At 48.6% G+C, this 19,283-nt stretch overlaps 9 protein-coding genes across 9 annotated transcripts; 4 read left to right on the forward strand and 5 right to left on the reverse strand.

Moving 5' to 3' along the window:
• Window positions 1–416: 416 nt before the first annotated feature.
• N7458_000417 (uncharacterized protein) lies at window positions 417–1,391 on the reverse strand (the record flags this gene model as incomplete). The annotated part of the gene is made up of 1 exon (XM_056903811.1): window positions 417–1,391. The coding sequence occupies one exon, from the start codon at window positions 1,389–1,391 to the stop codon at window positions 417–419; it is 975 nt and encodes a 324-aa protein (XP_056771578.1).
• A 463-nt stretch (window positions 1,392–1,854) lies between these two features.
• N7458_000418 (GNAT family N-acetyltransferase) lies at window positions 1,855–2,412 on the reverse strand (the record flags this gene model as incomplete). The annotated part of the gene is made up of 1 exon (XM_056903812.1): window positions 1,855–2,412. The coding sequence occupies one exon, from the start codon at window positions 2,410–2,412 to the stop codon at window positions 1,855–1,857; it is 558 nt and encodes a 185-aa protein (XP_056771579.1).
• Window positions 2,413–3,179: 767 nt separating this feature from the next.
• N7458_000419 (PLP-dependent cysteine synthase family protein) lies at window positions 3,180–4,115 on the reverse strand (the record flags this gene model as incomplete). The annotated part of the gene is made up of 1 exon (XM_056903813.1): window positions 3,180–4,115. One exon carries the CDS (start codon window positions 4,113–4,115, stop codon window positions 3,180–3,182), a length of 936 nt encoding a protein of 311 aa, XP_056771580.1.
• A 984-nt stretch (window positions 4,116–5,099) lies between these two features.
• N7458_000420 (uncharacterized protein) lies at window positions 5,100–5,297 on the forward strand (the record flags this gene model as incomplete). The annotated part of the gene is made up of 1 exon (XM_056903814.1): window positions 5,100–5,297. One exon carries the CDS (start codon window positions 5,100–5,102, stop codon window positions 5,295–5,297), a length of 198 nt encoding a protein of 65 aa, XP_056771581.1.
• A 150-nt stretch (window positions 5,298–5,447) lies between these two features.
• On the reverse strand, window positions 5,448–6,534 carry N7458_000421 (uncharacterized protein; the record flags this gene model as incomplete). Its single annotated transcript, XM_056903815.1, has 3 exons — window positions 5,448–5,996; window positions 6,061–6,328; window positions 6,392–6,534. The coding sequence occupies 3 exons, from the start codon at window positions 6,532–6,534 to the stop codon at window positions 5,448–5,450; spliced, it is 960 nt and encodes a 319-aa protein (XP_056771582.1).
• Window positions 6,535–7,990: 1,456 nt separating this feature from the next.
• N7458_000422 (bZIP transcription factor) lies at window positions 7,991–8,722 on the reverse strand (the record flags this gene model as incomplete). Its single annotated transcript, XM_056903816.1, has 1 exon — window positions 7,991–8,722. The coding sequence occupies one exon, from the start codon at window positions 8,720–8,722 to the stop codon at window positions 7,991–7,993; it is 732 nt and encodes a 243-aa protein (XP_056771583.1).
• Window positions 8,723–9,183: 461 nt separating this feature from the next.
• Window positions 9,184–10,141, forward strand: N7458_000423 (uncharacterized protein; the record flags this gene model as incomplete). The annotated part of the gene is made up of 2 exons (XM_056903817.1): window positions 9,184–9,669; window positions 9,740–10,141. The coding sequence occupies 2 exons, from the start codon at window positions 9,184–9,186 to the stop codon at window positions 10,139–10,141; spliced, it is 888 nt and encodes a 295-aa protein (XP_056771584.1).
• A 597-nt stretch (window positions 10,142–10,738) lies between these two features.
• On the forward strand, window positions 10,739–14,653 carry N7458_000424 (MFS transporter/GAL4/fungal specific transcription factor domain-containing protein; the record flags this gene model as incomplete). Its single annotated transcript, XM_056903818.1, has 8 exons — window positions 10,739–11,035; window positions 11,084–11,183; window positions 11,264–11,479; window positions 11,534–11,800; window positions 11,858–11,892; window positions 12,005–12,157; window positions 12,247–12,553; window positions 12,612–14,653. 8 exons carry the CDS (start codon window positions 10,739–10,741, stop codon window positions 14,651–14,653), a joined length of 3,417 nt encoding a protein of 1,138 aa, XP_056771585.1.
• Window positions 14,654–17,467: 2,814 nt separating this feature from the next.
• N7458_000425 (sugar porter family MFS transporter) lies at window positions 17,468–19,223 on the forward strand (the record flags this gene model as incomplete). Its single annotated transcript, XM_056903819.1, has 3 exons — window positions 17,468–17,968; window positions 18,029–18,562; window positions 18,618–19,223. The coding sequence occupies 3 exons, from the start codon at window positions 17,468–17,470 to the stop codon at window positions 19,221–19,223; spliced, it is 1,641 nt and encodes a 546-aa protein (XP_056771586.1).
• Between the last annotated feature and the right edge of the window lie 60 nt (window positions 19,224–19,283).

A 19,283-nucleotide genomic window follows, 5' to 3' on the forward strand; every position in this document is an offset into this window, starting at 1 on the left:
GTAGTAGGACTGGGTGTGGAATTGGAAGGAGTGTTTGACTGAATAGACTGGTTTTAAGCTGGTCTGTAAATATTGAAGAATTGTAGGCTACATGGAGTGATTTATATCGAAGATTTCGTGACATGGGAATATGACGTATGCAGCTAAAAGGCGATTATCTAAAGTGGGGGTTCGGTCCCCGCAGCTCGTAAGCTCGGGCTTTTGGCAGTGCGCGGGCCGAGATTAGTCATGACACTTAACAACCGGGCTAGTTAACTCCATGAGTTAACTAGGTAGTGTAGATCTAACTAGTTAATTATCTCTAACTAGGTACACATTGAGGACTGTCCTCTATCCCGAATCTTATGGATTGCTCTTCATCTGGTTTATTGAGGGCTACTGCCTCTTTGACATGAACTTCTACCCATTCTCTATTCCTATTTCTCTGGGGTATACATCACATCCGTCCGAACCGTATACTTGACTCCGCGAAAAACATCATCACCACTATGCATCAGATTGCGCTGTTGAAAGATCAGCAGTGATCCCGTCTTAGGAAACACTCGCACCGAATCTCTCATTCGATAGTCATCACCAAAGGAAGTAGCACCTCCAAGTAATGCCTCCTGTTCCCGGCCAGTCCCACTTCCACTCCTCCCATCACCATTACCATTTCCCTCTCCTCCGTCTCCCTCTCCATCTCTATGCCCTTCTCTCTTCCCCTCAGCGACTTCCCTCAAATCCACCATCCCATCCTCGCCCTCAAAAAGATACATCTCCCGATTCACCTTCTCAACCTCCGGCCCCAAAACCTTCCAATCCTGCTCCCCCTCCCCATTCAAATACAAATGCACCGTCAACAGACTCCTCCTCTCCCTCCCATCCCCATATCCACCCCCATTCCTATCAACATAACTCCCATCCCAATGCGGCCGAAAATAATCACCCCCCTCATACCGCAAAAACCGCATCCGCTCATTCAACCCCGCCAGCACAAAGACCTCCCCCCGTTTTACGGGACCAAGACCCGTGATAAGAGGCTGGTTTTCGATGCGGGTTAGTCCGAAGGAGGTTAGGAAGGGTGTTAGGCGGGTGAAGAGTCGGGATGCGATTTCGGGGGAGTCGAGGATGTAGCGGCTGCTTTTGCGGCTGGAGGAGAGGACTTGGGTGCCGGAGCCGGCGTTGACGAGGGCGAGTTCCCAGGTTGGTTCGAGGGGGTTATTGTTGTTGTTGTTGTTGTTGTTGTTGTTGTTGTTGTTGTTGTTGTTGTTGTTGTTGTTGTTGTTGTTGTTGTTGTTGTTGCTGTTGTTGCTGTTGTTGCTGGTGGTGGTGGTGGTGGTGGTGGTGGTGTTTGGGGGATGGGCGGATTCGCCTGCTAGATGGAGGAGTTGGGTGCATTCGGCTGGGGTCATGAAATTGTCGATGACGGCGGCGAAGTGGTTCTTGTATGCTGCGATTGGGGGTGTGGTTTTTGTAAAGTCTAATGGGTGGATGGTTGCGTTTGGAGGGGGTCTTTGAGGAAAGATGGGGGGATGTTGAGAGACGCCATTGTGGAGTGATTGATGGAGATATTTTGTGATGACGAGGAGTCGTGAGAGAGTTTATAATTTCGGAATGGATTAGGGCAGGGTTGTTGTTATTTGTAGGATAGACTTGAAGGATGATCATCTCCCATGTCAGCCTGGGGCAGAGTCATCATGTAACAAGCTAGTCAACCAGCGAGCCTACTATTCGCTATACGCTCACCGTTTAATCCGCCCCCACTTGCGGCTCTGCGCGAAACCGTACAGTCATTCCAGTATAGTTTTCTTCAGACACATAGATTCGATATCATTAAGTCGTGAGCCTATACAAAACCACGTAGTATCGACAAAATCAAGGACCCCCTTTCCTCCCCTTCCTCCCCATCATAACAGGCCCATTTTCAATCTCTCCAGACTGCAGAACCGCCATCCCAAGCCTCTTCACATACGCATCCCGACTCTTCTCCATCGAAGTCCTCAACATCGCCCACCGCAAATATGGCATCTCCTCTAACATCTCGCCAATACAATCAATAATCCACCCTCCAACACCCTGACCCTGATACTCCGGTAAAACATAAAGATCCGTGAGATATGCAAAGGTAACCATATCGCCGACAATGCGCGCGAACCCGATTTGCTTCAGATCTTCTGCTTGGAAGGTTGGTTCTTGTTGTTGTTGTTGAGAGGCATCCGTGGTGTCTTTGTGGCTGGTGACGATCTCGTAGAGACCGAAACAGAATGAATTGTCGACTATGCTTTGCATGACGTCGTCGGGAACGGGCTGAGCCCAGTATATAATGTCTAGGCCGAATGCGTGGTTGATGGCTGGGATTGAAAGGAGTGATTTATCGGTTGATATGAAGAAGCCTGGTTTTTGCCAGGAGCGGGGTTCTTTGGGGAGAGACATGACTTGTACTCTTTTTGATCAATTGGTGAATATGGAATGGAAAGTGTCGATGGAGGTAGACGTGGGGGAAATTTAAAGTGTTCGAACTTCAGAGAGTGTTTTAAAGATGGCGATGACTCAATCAGAGTCCTCCTGTCAAAGCTTGGCAGGAACCGAAGATCTAAGGATCTTATCGGGCGAGAAGTGAATCACCCCTTATTTATTATTGAATCTATTTAAGTAATTCAGTAGCTGAATTAACGCTAGACTAGAAAAAGTATGGTCGACTGTTAGCGAGCTGCATAGAGACCCTATTGTCCAGTGAAAGCACTCGGAAGCTCGTAAAAGCCAAGACTGGCCGCTATCGAAGGTCAATTTTTCGACTTGTGAATTTGCATGACTCATCAATCAGGGGATGTATTCCGGCGGACCCCGATAAAATAACTGATAGTCGTTTCTTTATATGCAGCTTCTCGACCGAATGGTGAAAAGTATCATGGCATGATAGGACGTGTTTAATTGTATGGGCACTAGATGTCGTAGTGTGATTTTGATCAACACAACCCTCCCGTCCTTTCAGGAAACCGACTCATCGGGTGAGATAACTAAAATGAAGAAAGACCACACCAGGAACTCCAACAGATTAAAAGGGTATCAAAGTCCACTGTTATCATCTACAGCACAAGTATTTCCATAATTGATCCTTAAATTCCATTTTGCGACGGCCAGATGAACCCATCGTCTTGATTCTTCTCGTGACGCATGCTACTGAAATGTTAATTTGGCTGTCACGCATCAATTTCCCGCGAGAAAGCCTTCAAGTACTTCATACCGGTATCACACATGATAGTAACAACAGTGGCATGTGGTCCAAGGCGCTCTGCCAGGCGCAGCGCAGCCGTGACGTTAGCCCCAGTAGAAGTACCACAAAACAAGCCTTCCTCTCTCGCCAATCGAAAAGCCATTGCTCTCGCATCATCCGTAGAAACTTGGTCAATCTCATCGGCCACACCATCATACCATAACGGCACAATATAGCCAGCTCCCGTGCCGTCAATTTTATGCGAGCCAGAAGGCCCCCCCGAAAGTACAGCAGATTCCGCGGGCTCAACAGCAACACAAGTTATACCCTTATTCCGCAGGCGCAAACTCTCCGAAGTTCCACGAAAGGACGCAGAGGATCCTACGCTCTGAACAAACCCATCAATACAACCGCCTGACTGTTCCCAAATCTCATCTGCAAATGTGGTGTATGCTTGCAGCTGATCGGTATTCTCCATCTGTGCCGTGATATATGCGCCAGTCTCCCTCGCAATGCGATGCGCCTCGGCGATCATGTCCTTTGTGAGTTTCTCCGTTTGCTTGCCATTCTCACTAGGCAGGATAGTCAGGTTGGCGCCTAGAAGTCTCATGTGGTCGAGCTTTTCTTTGGAGAATGCGTCAGACGAAACGAGATGAAGTGGGTGATTTTTCACGGCGCAGATAAACGCAAGGGATACGCCAGTGCTGCCGCCAGTGTACTCGACGACTGCCCCGCCAGGCTTGAGTCGTCCGTCGGACTCGGCGGCTGTGATCATCGCCAAGGCCATGCGGTCTTTCATGCTTCCCGTTGGATTTTGGCTCTCCACTTTCAAGAGAATGCGTGCCCCATTTGTAGGGCAGATATGGCGCAGTTCTAAGAGTGGAGTGTTTCCGATTGTGTCGAGGATAGTGTTTTGAATCATTTTGATTGGTCTTGTGATAGGTGCTTCAAAGGGAATGAATGGTGTTGATTTTGGATGAAAGGTTGCCAAGCTTAGAATGAGGGAGGAACGAAGAAAATATCAATAACAAGGTTACCAACGGGGTATATATACACCATTTACTCACCCTATCAATAGGTACTCAACAAAAGAGGGGATTCATTTAGTAAAAACCATTCTCTTGAATAGAGGCAAGTAGGTGCCGCGATCTTCATGTTTCCCAAAGGTCTATGGCATAAACGGGATACGTGCCCCACAAGTGTTTGGAATCATCAGCAATAGCCAGCCCCACCAGCGCCATTTAATTGGATCAGTTGAAATAGACGTAAATTACGAGGATGGCTTGACCTTGTGATTGGCGAGCAAATTTTGCATCCGAGCATCTTTCTCACCAGCAGAGCCTGGTTCTTCAAGCGACACTGCTGTCTGTCATTACGCTTCCCGACATGAATTTTGTATGTTGATATTTACTCCAAAATGCTTGTGAATGGTCCTTCCAAGTTTATGTGAAGCGTTTCATGGGACAGCTGCGGCCAGCGAATTCAACCTTGCTCTCCGGAGAGTCTACTTGCCACCCTTACTCAAATAAAAGACATTTATCTTGGAAAATAACAAAATATTCCATTGAAAAGACCTCTATCAGTGAATGCAAGAGGACAACCAGAGACAAGTGACTGGAGATCCAAATTTGTAGGATCCGGATACTTCAGACGAAGAAGCCAATCAAAGACTCTACATCTATACCTAATATATCCGTGTCAAAGCAAACCGACTACTGTACCCCAGATTCTTCAAGTCTCAAAGAGTCCAGAAGATTACTTTTTCAGGACCCTTCGGCCTGAAATCGGAAATCTCTCGGTCATGAGCCGGGTACACTTTAGCGGTTTGACCGGGTTTCTGATCCGCCCTGTAAAACGCGGGGAAAGACTTAAGCCATATACAAAGCCAATAAAATCTCATAGCAACATGACACGCAAGATCCTTGAACCTTTCCCACCATTTAACGAGTGGACGGTGCCCTGCTGCACACTGTCCGGTTACAAGCGGGCTCCGGGCCGGCCACGCCTCGGCAAGTGGGGTTTGTTTGATAATGGCATTCACGATGAACGAACCGATAAGCAGCGTCCACCCCACAATGACAATGCCAATGCCACAAAGAGCTGACACGCGATCAGGCTCGGGAAAAATGGAGAGGTGACTGGCCGTATAGCGAGAAGGACAGGGATAAGAAAAGGGTATATTGATCTATAATTTCTATAAGAAATGCTATGTTATGTTCAAAGTTATATGCAATATGCAAAGCGTAAGCCCAGCTCATGACGGCATCCGCCGCTCATCCAACTGATCGTGCAAATAAAGACGGCCCTCCGTATTGAGGAACCCACCAATACCAAACGCAGGGATAATGCGGCACATGCGTAGCAGTGATGCACCGATCCAGTCACGACTGATTCGGCCAATGCGCTCTTTGGTGGGCATGGATTGGGGCCGGTTGTACAGGTCCAGACCGAAGAGGTGGATCGGGGTGCTGATGAGTTGGATAGAGGCTGGGATGGCGAGTTGAGCGATCAGGATCTTGAGGTATTCCTGGGAGGCGACGGAGTCTGGGATTGCCGTGGAGAGCATGGCGGGCAGGCTGAAGGAGCCGAAGATGGTGAGGCCGTCGCGGAGGAGGAAGGCGGAGTACGTGGCGAGGGGGGATGCGAGTGCGGCCGATGGAACGAGCGGTTTTGGGGAGGGATGAGTCGGTTTTAGGTGGTGTGTTGGATGCGGATGCGGATGTAGTGGATGCAGAGGTTGATGCAGATGCAGATGTAGATGTTGATGCAGATAGGGGTTGTGAAGGAGCTGGCGCTGGCGTAGCTGTCGTGGATGGAGGAGAAGGAGGAGCATTATTCTTATGGCCGAATAGCTGGGCGAATTTCACGTCTTTCCAAATTCCGACGGAAGAGTTGACCACAAACGTCGAGGCAAACGTGGTCATGCCCGCAATCGCATGGTCGATCTTCGGGTAGACCTTGCTCAGCAGGGTCTCGGACATATTGGCGGTTGCAAAGGTGGCGGTATAGAGTGACCAGACCAACAGGCTAGGTCGAGACGTTAAAAATGTAGCGGGCTGTGTAATGGAGAACCATAGATGTCGGCGGAAGGCCGGGAACATGGGCTGGTTATAGAAGGATTTTTCAACGACGAGTCTGGGAGTTGTTTAGCCGAAGGTCAGTTACTAGGATGAAATATTTGTGTAGGATGAAACATACCGGTCAAAGATCATCACCGCTGGGGTGATGAGGGCCGATGAGCCTGCTGCCACAAGGGTGTCGGCCACGAGAAGTTCAGCAAGTCGACTTCCCGTTCGGTGGATGCCCAGGGGCAGGGTCTGGTCTTTCATATTGTGGTTCATAGTGTAATGCTCAAATCAAGCCGACAAAATTGTCAGGCTCTATTGGCGAGACCGGATAGGCAGGTAGAAGTTGGATATAAGGATAGAACAAATCGAGCAAGTGTACTTGTAAAGATAGGAAATTGTCTCCCCCTCCCGGACTCGAAATCGATCTAGAGACACAACACATCCTCGATTAGATAAAACAAATTCAACGCGGGGCAGTGTCTGCCTTGTAACATGAAAGCACTTACTGTGGATCAGTCCAGACACAAAGCCCTAATATGCTTTCCGGTGAAGGGGTACAGGCAAGCAGGTTTCAAATGAAGGGGAAAGAAGTTGGCGAAAAAGAGGTTGGGAAGAAGGGAAGAGTATATGAACCATATGAAATCCCACAGATATAGTTTCCCGACCCGAAATCATGTAATGCCAACCATCTTATCGCCCAACAAGTGCATATCAAGGCCATCTGCTTTTTTGGGGATTTTTATAGATCGTAACCCCTCGTCGGCAGTGGTGACCAATCAAATCTGACCGGCTCTAGCCGGTGATACATCGGGGCTTCTGATTGGTGCATACTTCCGCAATGATCGCCCTGAGATTCCAGGAACAAAAAGGCGTTCTAGAAGAACGGTGAGGTTATGCGAAAAAGTGGTGACAACTTGACAAGTCGGCCTGTGCTGGACGCGTGGGATTGCCCCAAGAGGAATGATGTCGTGATTCTTCCCCGCGTTCCCCCGATTTGATCCTTCTCTTCGGATAAAGGACTGAGGTATACGGAGGACAATACTTTTCGGCGTTGGCTATGATGACTACGAGTTGCTCCGCCTGGAGCCAGTTGGCTATAACCATTCGTCACCGACTGGACGGAGTGGGGTTGCTTTCTGGCCCTGCCTTGAAATCGGGCTGGAACAGAAGAAATAGGCTCGATCGGGTCAATCTATGTATTAGTTGTTATGTCAAAGCTTCGCCTTGGAAATCATCCAATAGCGGGCCATCGGGACATTAGGCAAGGGCTGCTGCATTGGGGGACAACCATCACGGCAGTTGTATAACAGGATTGCGTGCCCAGACTCCGGGGAATGTGCACGGTATCTTTTGAGCGGAGATTTCCCCGCTGGAGTATAAACTGTTAATAATGAGAATCAGGTAGCGCCGTGAGTTTTGCCTTGACTCGGCAAACCTCTGGGTTTACATAGTGAATGCACAGTCTAATCTTCCCTTCTCGGAATTCAGAGACATATATCTCCAAGCCTATGATCTACCTCGATGGGATTCAACGACTGTAAAGGCGATATCTCCCCATTTGTTTCATCTGATTGAACTCCTCAGAAAGAGGGCGACAGAACGAATATGAAACAAACTCCGCGATTCCTCGATAATTGGTGGTCATCATTCCAGCGGCTCAGAAGCGGATCCTGCTTTACATGGACAGGGTATCAAACATATTAATTGAGGCCACATGAAGAGTGAAGTATTATTTATCGAGCATCTCGAAGAGATTCAAATTTTTGACCATACAACTTGCTTCCCCACCACAGCCAAGCTCCGATCGTAGGTCATGGGTATCGCTATCGCCTCGCAAACTGGCAATCATCCTGGCGGCGCTCTCGCACGATGTGAAATGACCTTTCTCACGATGGGCTCTATTGAATTGTTGGACTGCCGATATATTCGCAGGTATGTTGGCCGGCTGTGGTGTTGAAGTTTGGTTCATTGTCAATTCATGCCCATTGGCAAATGTACGAACTTCAATAGGTGGGCCATGGAAAGTGACCTGGCGTTCATCGATATCTTGGGCGATCGGTAAAGTGTTTGACTTCTCATCGGAAATCTCTTGTGAAACGCCAAAATATATAGATGGCCCAAGCGATGGCGTTACGGGACGACTTATTGCAGATGCTGGGCTTGGGACAACTCGTGGAGTATCTTCTGTGTGTGACTTGAGAAAGGTTTCGATTTCATCCTGAGTCACCCCACGAAGCACTAGCAGTGATCGGAGAAGAGCATTTTCTTTCGCAACCTTTCTCCCTGCTTGCTGGATTTCCTTGGATGCGACAACTCCAAGGCTTTCAAAAGATCGTAGCCGTTGCTCGAGGCTTTGAATATACTCCTTGCGACGAGCACGCGATCGCCGTTGATTATCGCGGACGCGAGTCAATGTGGGGGAGCTGCTTTCATTCTCCGTGGTATTGTTGACTTTCTTCATCTGTCCAGTTCAAATGAGATCGCAAATTAGAGAAATGTGGTCATGGAAAAGTCCGGAATAAATTCGAACTTAAATTACCATCAAGAACGTGGCTTTCAATATGACTGACCCTTCGATTATGATACGGGGAACTGTAATGACAATACACATAAATCCTGCGCCAAGTTCGCCCCAAGCCTTGGATTAGAGTTCTGACTCGGCTTGATATCGCGACATCTGTATTGTCAATACCGCAGGTATTTCAGTAACCACCAGCCAATCATCATCTGCCAATGACAGACTTTCAACTTATGCTTTGCACAAAACGAGATGTCCACGGTCGTTTCATTCCGATTGTTGTTAATGCAGATATGCGCTTTTCTCATAGTTTAAAGCTCACGTTCCTCAGACCATTCTTGGGGATAACATCGAGACCAATCTTTCTCTCAAGGCAACCATTCACTCAATACGGCTTTTCAAGAATGGCTGTTCACGCTCTTCCTCAACAATCAACGGCATCTGCGATTCAACTCGATGGCTCAAATGAAACACGAGAAACGCATAGCCTGCAGACTCTCGCATTAAGTCCTAAAGAAGACAACAGCGAGGTTCGTGAGAACTATCGACCATTTATTCTTTCCGAAGATGCCGCCGAAGACTGGGTGGAGAGCCTCGAGCTAACCACTGCTCTAAAACTGGCTGAAAGTAACCTCCGACTCACCAACCAGAGGTTAAAGGTGCTTGTACTTTACGGCAGTCTTCGCTCGAGGTCATATTCCCGTCTCGTGGCCTTTGAAGCTTCACGAATTCTTTTCCGTCTCGGCTGTGACGTGCGCGTCTTCGATCCTGAAGGTCTTCCAGTCAAGAATGACAGGGATCATAACCATGCCAAAGTCCAGGAGCTCAGAGAACTCAGTAATTGGAGTGATGGACATCTTTGGGTTTCCCCCGAGCAGCATGGAAACTTGGTAAGTACTACTCCTACATTCATACCGAATTATAGCATCAAATATATTAACGATGCTTCGCCATTACTAGACCGCAGTGTTCAAGAACCAGATTGATTGGATCCCCTTAAGCACTGGAAGCGTCCGTCCAACTCAAGGCCGCACACTTGCCATCGCTCAAGTCTGCGGCGGATCTCAATCTTTCAACGCAGTCAACTCCTTGCGTATTCTCGGCCGGTGGATGCGCATGTTTACTATCCCAAACCAATCCTCCATCCCACAGGCCTACACTCATTTCCCGGATGAAGGCCAACCGGGAGATCAAAGGCTCAAGCCTAGTGGGAATCGGGATCGTCTGGTTGATTGCATGGAGGAGTTTGTCAAATATACCATTTTGATGCGACCGCATCTTCAGCTTTTCGGTGATCGTTTCAGCGAAAGGGAGGAGAGAAGGATTAAGGCTGCAAAGGCGCAAGCTAACGCTGCCATTTGAGAGCGACAGTCATATTCCATAATGCATCGCAAGGCGTGAAACTGTATGCGATAGAGTTTTGGGCTTTTTGTACGATAGACACAGGTCGCATCTAAGACTAAGCGCAATTAGAGACGCGATTCAACCGATACGTACAATATGTACATCACGGCACAGGTGGATCTCGCTCTTACGACCCGCCAAATGCCAGGCAACAAGATAACTATCAAGGCAATCTATGAACCAGGACTTGTCTCCATTTTTCGAGACTGTCGTCCGCTAGCTAGAATGTTCGTGCCCAGGGGAAACTGCATCATTAAAACCCGTCTCTTCAGCCCTACGAGGCGAAGTGGAGTCTGGCCCCCTCGTCAAGGTGCTTCACTTTCCCGCTGCTATGCGCAGCCTTTTGTTTCGGGCTATTGGGAATGTCAAGGGGTAAGAAGGAGGAGAATTGAGCAAAAATTGAACGGAAGATGCTAAGCCACTCATGCCACGGGACTTGACGAGGGCCTCATTTCCACCACAGTTGCGCAAGAATCATTCATCCAAGGATTTAATCTTCGTGCCAGCTATCTCGATGCATCTCAGCAAGCCAACCGCCTTTCGAATATCACATCGATGGTCCATATCGGAAGTATTCCGGGCGCCCTGATCGCCTTTCTTCTTTGCGAACACATCGGCATGCTCTGGTCAATGCGACAGTTTTGTCTACTTTGGTCGATCGGTGTCGTGATTGTGATCACTTCTAGTGGGAGCATCGGACAAATATACGCAGGCCCATTCATTATGGGTCTTAGAACTGGACAGGCTGGTGTAATTGTGCCGACGTACCTGGCTGAAGTTGCGCCGGCCTATGCTAGGGGAATGCTGGTGTCGCTGTTCGGGATGGAGGAGTATATTGGGATTATGGTAGGGGTGAGTTAGAGAGTGCGTTGAAAAGCTATGCTGTGCTGACGGTTGCAGCACTTCTCGGCTTGGGGAGCTGCATTGCACATTTCTGACAGCACTGCTCGGCAATGGATCATACCGCAAAGCATACAGGTTATCGTGGCAGGCGTCTTGGGTGTATCTTCATTTTCATGTGAAGAAAGTCCTCAACGACTATGCAAAATTGGAGAACCGACCACGCTAGGCGATCCCTAGGGAGGCTGTGGGGTCTCCCGGTCGAGCACGAAGAGATCTCGTTCGAGATAGAGAGTATTCAGAGCCAGTTGGACACTGATCAAGGGACTACCGTGTACAAATCTTGGATATACTCACTCAAGGAGTTGCTGGCAGTCACGACCAACCAGAAGAGAGTACTTTTTGTCATCCCCGAACAAATTCTCAGCCCGTGGTTTGGAGCCAACTCAATAACAAGTGTGTATTTCCTCAGAAGATCAATGTTGTGACAGTGTTGCTGATTGCCTGAAGCCTATGCACCCGAGCTGTTGTCCTTGCTGGGCCTGACAGGACAGTCGGAAAAAACTGTTTGTCACAGCAATTTTGGTGCCGTGAAATTTGTTGCATCGCTACTTTGTGCAATCCTGCTAATTGAACGTGTGGGCCGAAAGGAGTCATTGATGTCTGGAACCTTTATTCAGCTGGTCGCCATGCTGTACATCTCGTTCTTTCTTAGCGTCGAGTCAGGCATCCGATGGCGAGTCCCCATCCACCGATCGGGCCGCAATTGCCGCGATCGTATTCATATATCTTGTCGGAATAGGATGGGCAATAGGATGGAGCTAAATCCAATAGAGATTCTCATCAATGCAGAGATATTTCCCCTGCATGTGCGCGCCACCGGATCGAGTCTTTTGATGTGCTTTCACTATGGCAACCAGTATGGCGTGTCCAAGGCTGATTGGCCTCCTTTTACCAGTGTTATTCAGCTGACGTTAATAGGCTGTACAATCCATGTTACTGGAGGATACTTTTCAACCAACCGGAACATTCTGGTTCTTTTCGACTGTGACGCTTTTTGGGATCGCATGGGTTTGGTTTCTGCTCCCCGAGACTGCTGGCCGGACATTAGAGGAGGCAAATGGCTTATTTGGTGTAAGATGTTGTGATAAGGATCTCCGTGCAGATAGTAAAAATTAGACGGAATCTTTCTCCAAAGTGCTTTGACAACTTTGTCCAAACAGGACGAGTCTCATGTCGATGTCAGCACAATCGCCAATCAGCCGGCGTCCGATAAAGTCCGACCACCGATATCGCGGGTCTGTGATTGGCCGATTGCCAGTGCGGGGGCGGTCGAGTCGTCACACTCGCCCGCAGAGGTTCCTTCCGTCTCCCTCGCGATATCGACAACGGCCACGAGCAGAAAAAGGGGAGCATCGTCGAAACACGACTGTTTTCTCTTTCAAAATACATCCACTAATGCCATGACCGGGTCAGCTGATGCTGCTGGCCCACTCCGCGTCTCGCAGCGGCGGCCCCTCGCGTGTCGAGGTAGATCATCCGTTCCCGTCCCGAGTGGAGTTATGTACATGAGACTGACGTGGCCTAGAATGCACCAAGCGGAAAAGAAAATGCGACAAGCAAATCCCCTGTTCTAGATGTCGCCGCCTGAATCTCGAGTGCTCAGTGGAGGCCGTGCGACTCCGGCGAAATACTGTGCAACATGCGTCTGAGATTCAATTCTTGGCCTCAATACTGGCGGAGCTGGATACTGGCTCCACACACAAGCTGCCTGATATTGCTCAAAGATTGAAAGATAGAATCTCCCAGTTACAGACTGGGACATCAACGCCACCGACCGATGAAAATACTTCTGCCTTGCTGCAGGAGGATATCAAGCAACCCGACCAGTTTGACGAAAGGCAGGCCCTGCATCGACTGGCCGAAGCGCCTCCTGAGAATACAGATCCACCAATTCTTACAGCCATAGAGCATCTTGCTTGGGGCCGGAACTCTGCAGGATGCTTCCCCCACAGAAGATGCGCCTGTCAATATCGTCGAGATAACCCGGAGATGCTATCGATGAACAACGGGTCTTTCCAAATACATGGATCTGCTCTGGAGTCATTAGTATTCGTGCCCATATCAAACGATGCTCAAAAGCTCGTCAAGTTTCATATCGGCCATTTGGCCTGGCATCACAATTGCTTCCACGGAGAGACGTTCCTCGAACAATGTGATCTATTCTGGAGCACAGGAAGATGCGACAATCCTCTCTGGATAGCACTCTACCTCTCTGTCTTGAGTTGTACGGTCAATTCAATTCAAAATAGCAGAAAGCTTAAAACCCTGCTCGACGTCGATCTAGAGAGCATGCAATCCGCCCAGCAGCTTTTCTCCGCCATGGTTCAAACGTTGTATCATTCGCATTTTCTGAATAATCTTTCCATCTGCTCTGTTCAGGCCATTGTCATATCGACGGAGGTTGCGCACAACCTTGGTCTCAGCCAATTGAACGCTACAATGTTCAATGCTGCCGTTCGAATTGCCGAGTGCTTGGGACTTCACAAAATCAAAGACCACCCTTCATCATTAACACACACTCGAGATCAATGGGAAGAACGCGTGGAGCGGGAAGTTGGAAGGCGAGTATGGTGTCAGATGATTATTCAAGACCACTTTGCCATACCTTTTACGGATACTTACAGCATCTCTCCGTTGCATTATTCAACCGGTCGCCCTCTAAATGCCGATGAGCAGAACCTCACTGAACTCCCCACCAATATTCCCACTATCAGCACCTACGTGCGGGTGCTCGTTGAATTGGCTGCTCTGATGCCAGGTTTAGTTGATGGACTTGGCCCAATGAGCAAGCGCAAGTCTCGTCGCGAACAATATGAACATATACTGCAGGTGGATCAGAAAATGAGAGCTGTGGTTAAAGGTATACCATCTTTTCTTCTACGACCCGACAAGGCCAAAGAGTCGAAAATACCGTGGCTTAGTATTGTCCGTCGGAGTCTTGCCATAACGGCGGCTGAAAAGATCATCATGATACACCGACCATTTCTATTCCGCTCATTTCACGACCCAAACTATGGCCACTCAAGGCGTACCTGCATTGCAGCCGCGATGACAATCCTGCGTGAACACGAGACAATCGCCAAGGAGGAAGACCTGTCGATCTGGACACACACTGCCTTTGCTATTACTGCTGCGGTCATTCTATGCTTCGAGGTGAATGCTACGGTAGAGGACCCATCTGATGGGAAAATAGAGATGTACAGAGAGGCCGTTTTGTCTGCCCGCGAGCGTCTCGCTCTACGAAATCACGATGTTCTCGCCCAGCGTGGTGTTGCTCTTATCGACGCCATTCTGATTGCCGAAGAGGCCCATTTTGGAGCCAGACAAAGGAAACGCGGTGGTCACATTGACTTTAACCGGGTCTTTGCCAACTTTTCGACCTTGAGCCGGGTGATTTTAAATCCTGAAGACGATATGGCATTTGGCAAATTTCCCGGTAACAGCCCGGATGACTTTCGGAGTGTGGACGCCAATGAAATGCAATTCTCCTGGAATCAGGATGAGATTGACTTTGATATTTGGTTTAATGGAATCTTCAACGACCTCCAGCCATCTCCAATGGGATGAGGTTTTCGCAGCGTTATTTAGAACTGATTTTCTGGTATTTCAAAGATTGGTGATGGGAATATGTCATTCCAGGCTGTATGATCAGACACTCATGAAACGTTATGGAGCTTATATCCACATGCTTCCGCAGGAAATTGTAAAAGTCGTAAAACCCGGGGATCGTTACTATGTTCCAAAAACATGCAGATCGCAATGCACTCTCCCCTTAGTCTCCCTTCTATCCATGGCTGCCACTGTGACAAGCAGCACATGAGACCCAACCAGTGCGCCAGAATGATAAGAGCGGGAGGATCTCTTTCTTTCAACAGGTTGACAAAGTCGCACTCTAACCGGCCCATGAAAGAAGTACAATGCCCAGAGTTCGGGGCGTCCCTTTCTACTTTCAACAGGGGAGTGAGGATGCGAAGTGGACTGTAATAAATGCTGGTGTTTTCCGTCGTAAAATCATCGATCTCGCAAAGATCCGCCAAATCCGGATCAAGACCTTCACGACCCTGTTGGACGTTGTCGAATATTTCGTCTTCTTCTTTTCCGATTCCTGCAAATGCAGTCGCCCAGATACTGGATGGTATATATGGGGAAGCGAGAGATATAATACACCGGAGTCCACTTTGTAGACAGAGCCAATTCAAGGCATCTGGTCTGTTCGTGAGGACCCAGGAATCTGTGGGTTGAAAATTCTCAGGGCAGACGGTCATGACGCTCATGAGCATACAGCTGGATAGGAGGGCATCAACGTTATCTTTGCGGACATTTGATGATAAAGCTTTTTGGTAATGTTGAAGGGCGTGCTGCCAGAAATATGATTCTGCAATAGATCGCTCCTTGCTAGGCGAGGCCCGATTAAGATGTAGCATGCCGACTGCGAGAATGGTGTACATCAAGTGCGAGCTCTGTCGGGCTGCATTAGAGCGTTTTGCAGAGAGGATAGATGGCATTTAGGGAACACTCACAGAGAAGGAGACCTGTACCATATCGGTTCTCATTACATTCCGAATTGCACGGCTAACTATTGTCGCCGTTGAACATCTAACAAAGTTATGGAATGCCACGGTACCCATAGAATATATGGAATTTTGATTCCGCAACGCAGCGCACTTCCAATTGATATCCAGGCTCAGGGTCTCCTGAATGTCTTTTGTGACGTTGTCAAGTGAGAGAGAGAATAAAGTCGAAGTCAGCACTTCTTTGGATAATTTTCTGTTCAAGGAATTTGTATCACTTCGAACAATTTCCTCCGAAGTATAGCAGCATGTGATGCCTCTTTTCTGACAGTTCAAACATTCCGGCCTTTGTTCATCACACTTGGATACTTTAGCGACCGAGGCTGATATGTATTTAGTTATGGAACGTACCTTGACTCTTCGCTTTTTACAAGTTGAGCAGCCGGCTCGAGACTTTTTATGAGCCCGTCGAGGATGGAATCCAGATATCTCCTTTTTGGGTTGAAGTGTCACTCGAAAGACATTCTGTAGCCTTTTGGCATCATTTGTCCCTGCATCTCCAGATGTGGAGGATGTATCGTCGGAAGGTGTGTGCTCTGAAGACATGGTTCTTTTGACCAAATACCCGCAGAACGGTGGAAAAAAAGTTGTCAAAAACCTGTATGTATGTGTAGACTGAAATATTGCATGTTCATTCATTCAGCTTGGGATAGGGAAATAAGGTTGGCGCCTGCATCGCCACGCTCGTAAATGTCACGTGCATTCTGCCTTGCAAGACGCCCCAAATCATGTGACTCTGCTTGGCATCAACAGGGGCAATCCGTAAGAACATGACCTCGACAGACAGCCAATATTGAGAAAGGCAACAGTGGATTCTGATCACATATATGGTAATTCCCCTGGAAGATTTTCCTTCTCTACCACCGAATTGTTTCAACTTGGTTTGTCTGCAAGCAGAGATATAGAGCGCGGTCGGGCCCCTTGAAAATTGCTAGAGAAAGGACTAGAAGCGCAAATCCACATCGATCGGAAGCGCCCAATGCGTATTTTTCCAATAACCATCTTAGATATAGGAAAGGAAGCATTGCCAGTTGACTTATTGAATACTTGCCCCTGATGGCAACCACTCCGTAATGACGCAAAGACAATCAGAATCTCAGGGACATACTACCATAGGAAAAGCCCTCAGGCAGACAATTGCCTTTTCTTAGATAGGAAACCTCCAGCTATTCGCTCATCCGTTATCATTGGCAGATCCCTGCCATCAAGATAATTCTCGGAAATCAAAATTCGCCGTTGCGGTCACCGGGCGACAGCCAGTCGGACTGCTGTTCAGGATTCTTTTCTCTGCAGAGTCATGATCCCCAGAATCCGAGCTTGCACAATAGCCGTAGAAGCCGATACAGAGAGTCTAAGACAATTCGATGCCTGCCGATGCGAGAACTCTGGATGTGATAGGGGAAAATCCCATCTCGAATCCTTGTTATACATATCGGCAAATGAACAAAGACCGGCTTATCAAGTGCGGTCCGACGGGTCGGGCGCATCGAGAGTTTGATTTTTGAGGTATTTCGGCATGGATCTCTATCGGGGCAGCTTCCCCGTTGCAATATGAGCGATTGCCAGTGTCTGAGAGGGAAATTCTCGGCGAGAAATACTAAAATCTGGGGTGTGGGTCTTTCCGGGCCAGCCTTCCCCAGACTACCCCGCAAACTAGCCAGGATTACAGAGAATCCCATTCGCAGGTGACGAAAGCTAGGTCAAGGAAGTGAAGAGACTATAAAAAGGGCATCAGTCGAATTTATATTCACCCCAGATCAGCTGTTCATTTAGCTGCCTATCTAACTGGACCCTAGTGGGTAAATCAATCATGGCGACCGACAAACTTGACGACCCTCTCGCTACCAAGCCACAGCATACGGGTAAGGCAGAGGCAGAACACGACGAGACAATCTATGCGGAGCCAAGCTTTCTTCAATCCATTTCTTATGGCCCTGGTGGCATCTCTGGTCTCGTTAGCTCTCCATATGTCTCTGGTGCGGCTGTCCTCGCATCGCTGGGCGGGTTCTCAATGGGATACGATATGGGCGTGATTTCAATCATCAATGTGATGGATCAGTTTCATACGAAGTATCCATTTGCAGAAACTGCTTTTGGGAAAGAGTTTATGACTGCGATGCTGTTGCTGGGTGCATTCGTGGGTTGCATCTTCATGCCTTACGCTGCAGATCGATACTCTCGGAAGTTGGCATTGACCGCAGTAGTGGTGATCTTTGACATTGGCGCAATTATTCAGACTGCGGCGCCAAACTATGGAGCTTTGGTGGCCGGTAGGTTTATCGGAGGGATAGGCGTTGGAACATTGGCAATGGTGAACACTGATCCTTGAGGCTATACTGTCACCTTTCGCTAACAAGATTCATGGGAATAGGGCGCACCTCTTTACATTTCAGAAATTTCGCCTCCCAATATCCGTGGAACACTACTCGTTCTTGAATCAATCTCTATTACATCTGGTGTGGTGATAGCATTCTGGATCAGCTATGGATGCCGAAGCATTGCAGGAGAAGCTGCGTTCCGGCTGCCATTCGGGCTCCAGATGGTCACTGCGACTCTTCTGGGCGCAGGAATTCACTTCTTCCCCTATTCCCCTCGCTGGCTTGCTCTTGTGAATCGCTCAGATGACTGCCTTAAAAGTCTAGCGAGACTCCGAGGATTACCCAGTCACGACGAGAGAGTGCAAGCAGAGTTCCACGGTATCATGGCCGAAGTTAACTTCCAGAGACTCGCCCAACAGAAGCGACACCCGGGCATGGGTGGGATCAAGCTTGAGCTTGCGCTGTGGGCGGATCTTTTCAAGCGCAGATCTTGGAGACGCACAGCAGTTGGCGTTGGTGTCGCTTTTTTCCAACAATTCTCAGGGATCAACGCCTTCATATACTACGCGCCAACCTTGTTTACTTCAGTAAGTCTAGGCGGTTCATCAAACAATTCTGATCTCCACTAATGATAGTCAATAGTTGGGACAAACAAATGAAATGTCGTTGATCATGTCGGGCGTATTCAACATTCTCCAAATGGTCGCTGCGGTTGTATGCTTCCTGATCATCGAAAAGGTCGGTCGTCGTCCATTGGCGATATTCGGTGGATTTGGAACGGCCGTGACATACGCCATCATCGCAATCCTATCCGGTTTGTATCAAAAGAGCTGGGAATCCCACCAGGGCGCGGGCTGGGCCTGCGTAGCAATGGCTTTCCTATTCATTCTTACCTACGGTGTCTCGTATTCACCACTCGGATGGGCCCTTCCGTCTGAGGTCTTCTCTACTGCCTCTCGATCGAAGGGTGTTGCGCTCTCAACTTGCGTGATTTGGCTTTGCGACTTCATCATCGGTATCTCTGTTCCGAGTATGATGGAAAACATCACCTATGGCACATACATATTTTTTGCTGCGATGTGTTTCCTGGCAGGTGTCTGGGCATACTTGTTGGTTCCAGAAACCGGTGGCAAAACTTTGGAGGAGCTTGACGAAGTGTTCGGTGACACCAGTGGACAGGAGGAGAGGAATCTCGTTGCGGAGGCCATGCAAGCCACGAGACGTGCTGCTGCTGAGACAACCGTTTAGTGTCCCAACAGGCATCCTTCATGGATTTCCATTGTCAATCAGTGTTTAAATACAAGGCTG

Source organism: Penicillium daleae (genome assembly GCF_028827525.1).
Source record: "Penicillium daleae strain IBT 16125 chromosome Unknown utg000001l_segment0_segment0, whole genome shotgun sequence".
NCBI classification, from domain to species: Eukaryota; Fungi; Ascomycota; class Eurotiomycetes; order Eurotiales; family Aspergillaceae; genus Penicillium; species Penicillium daleae.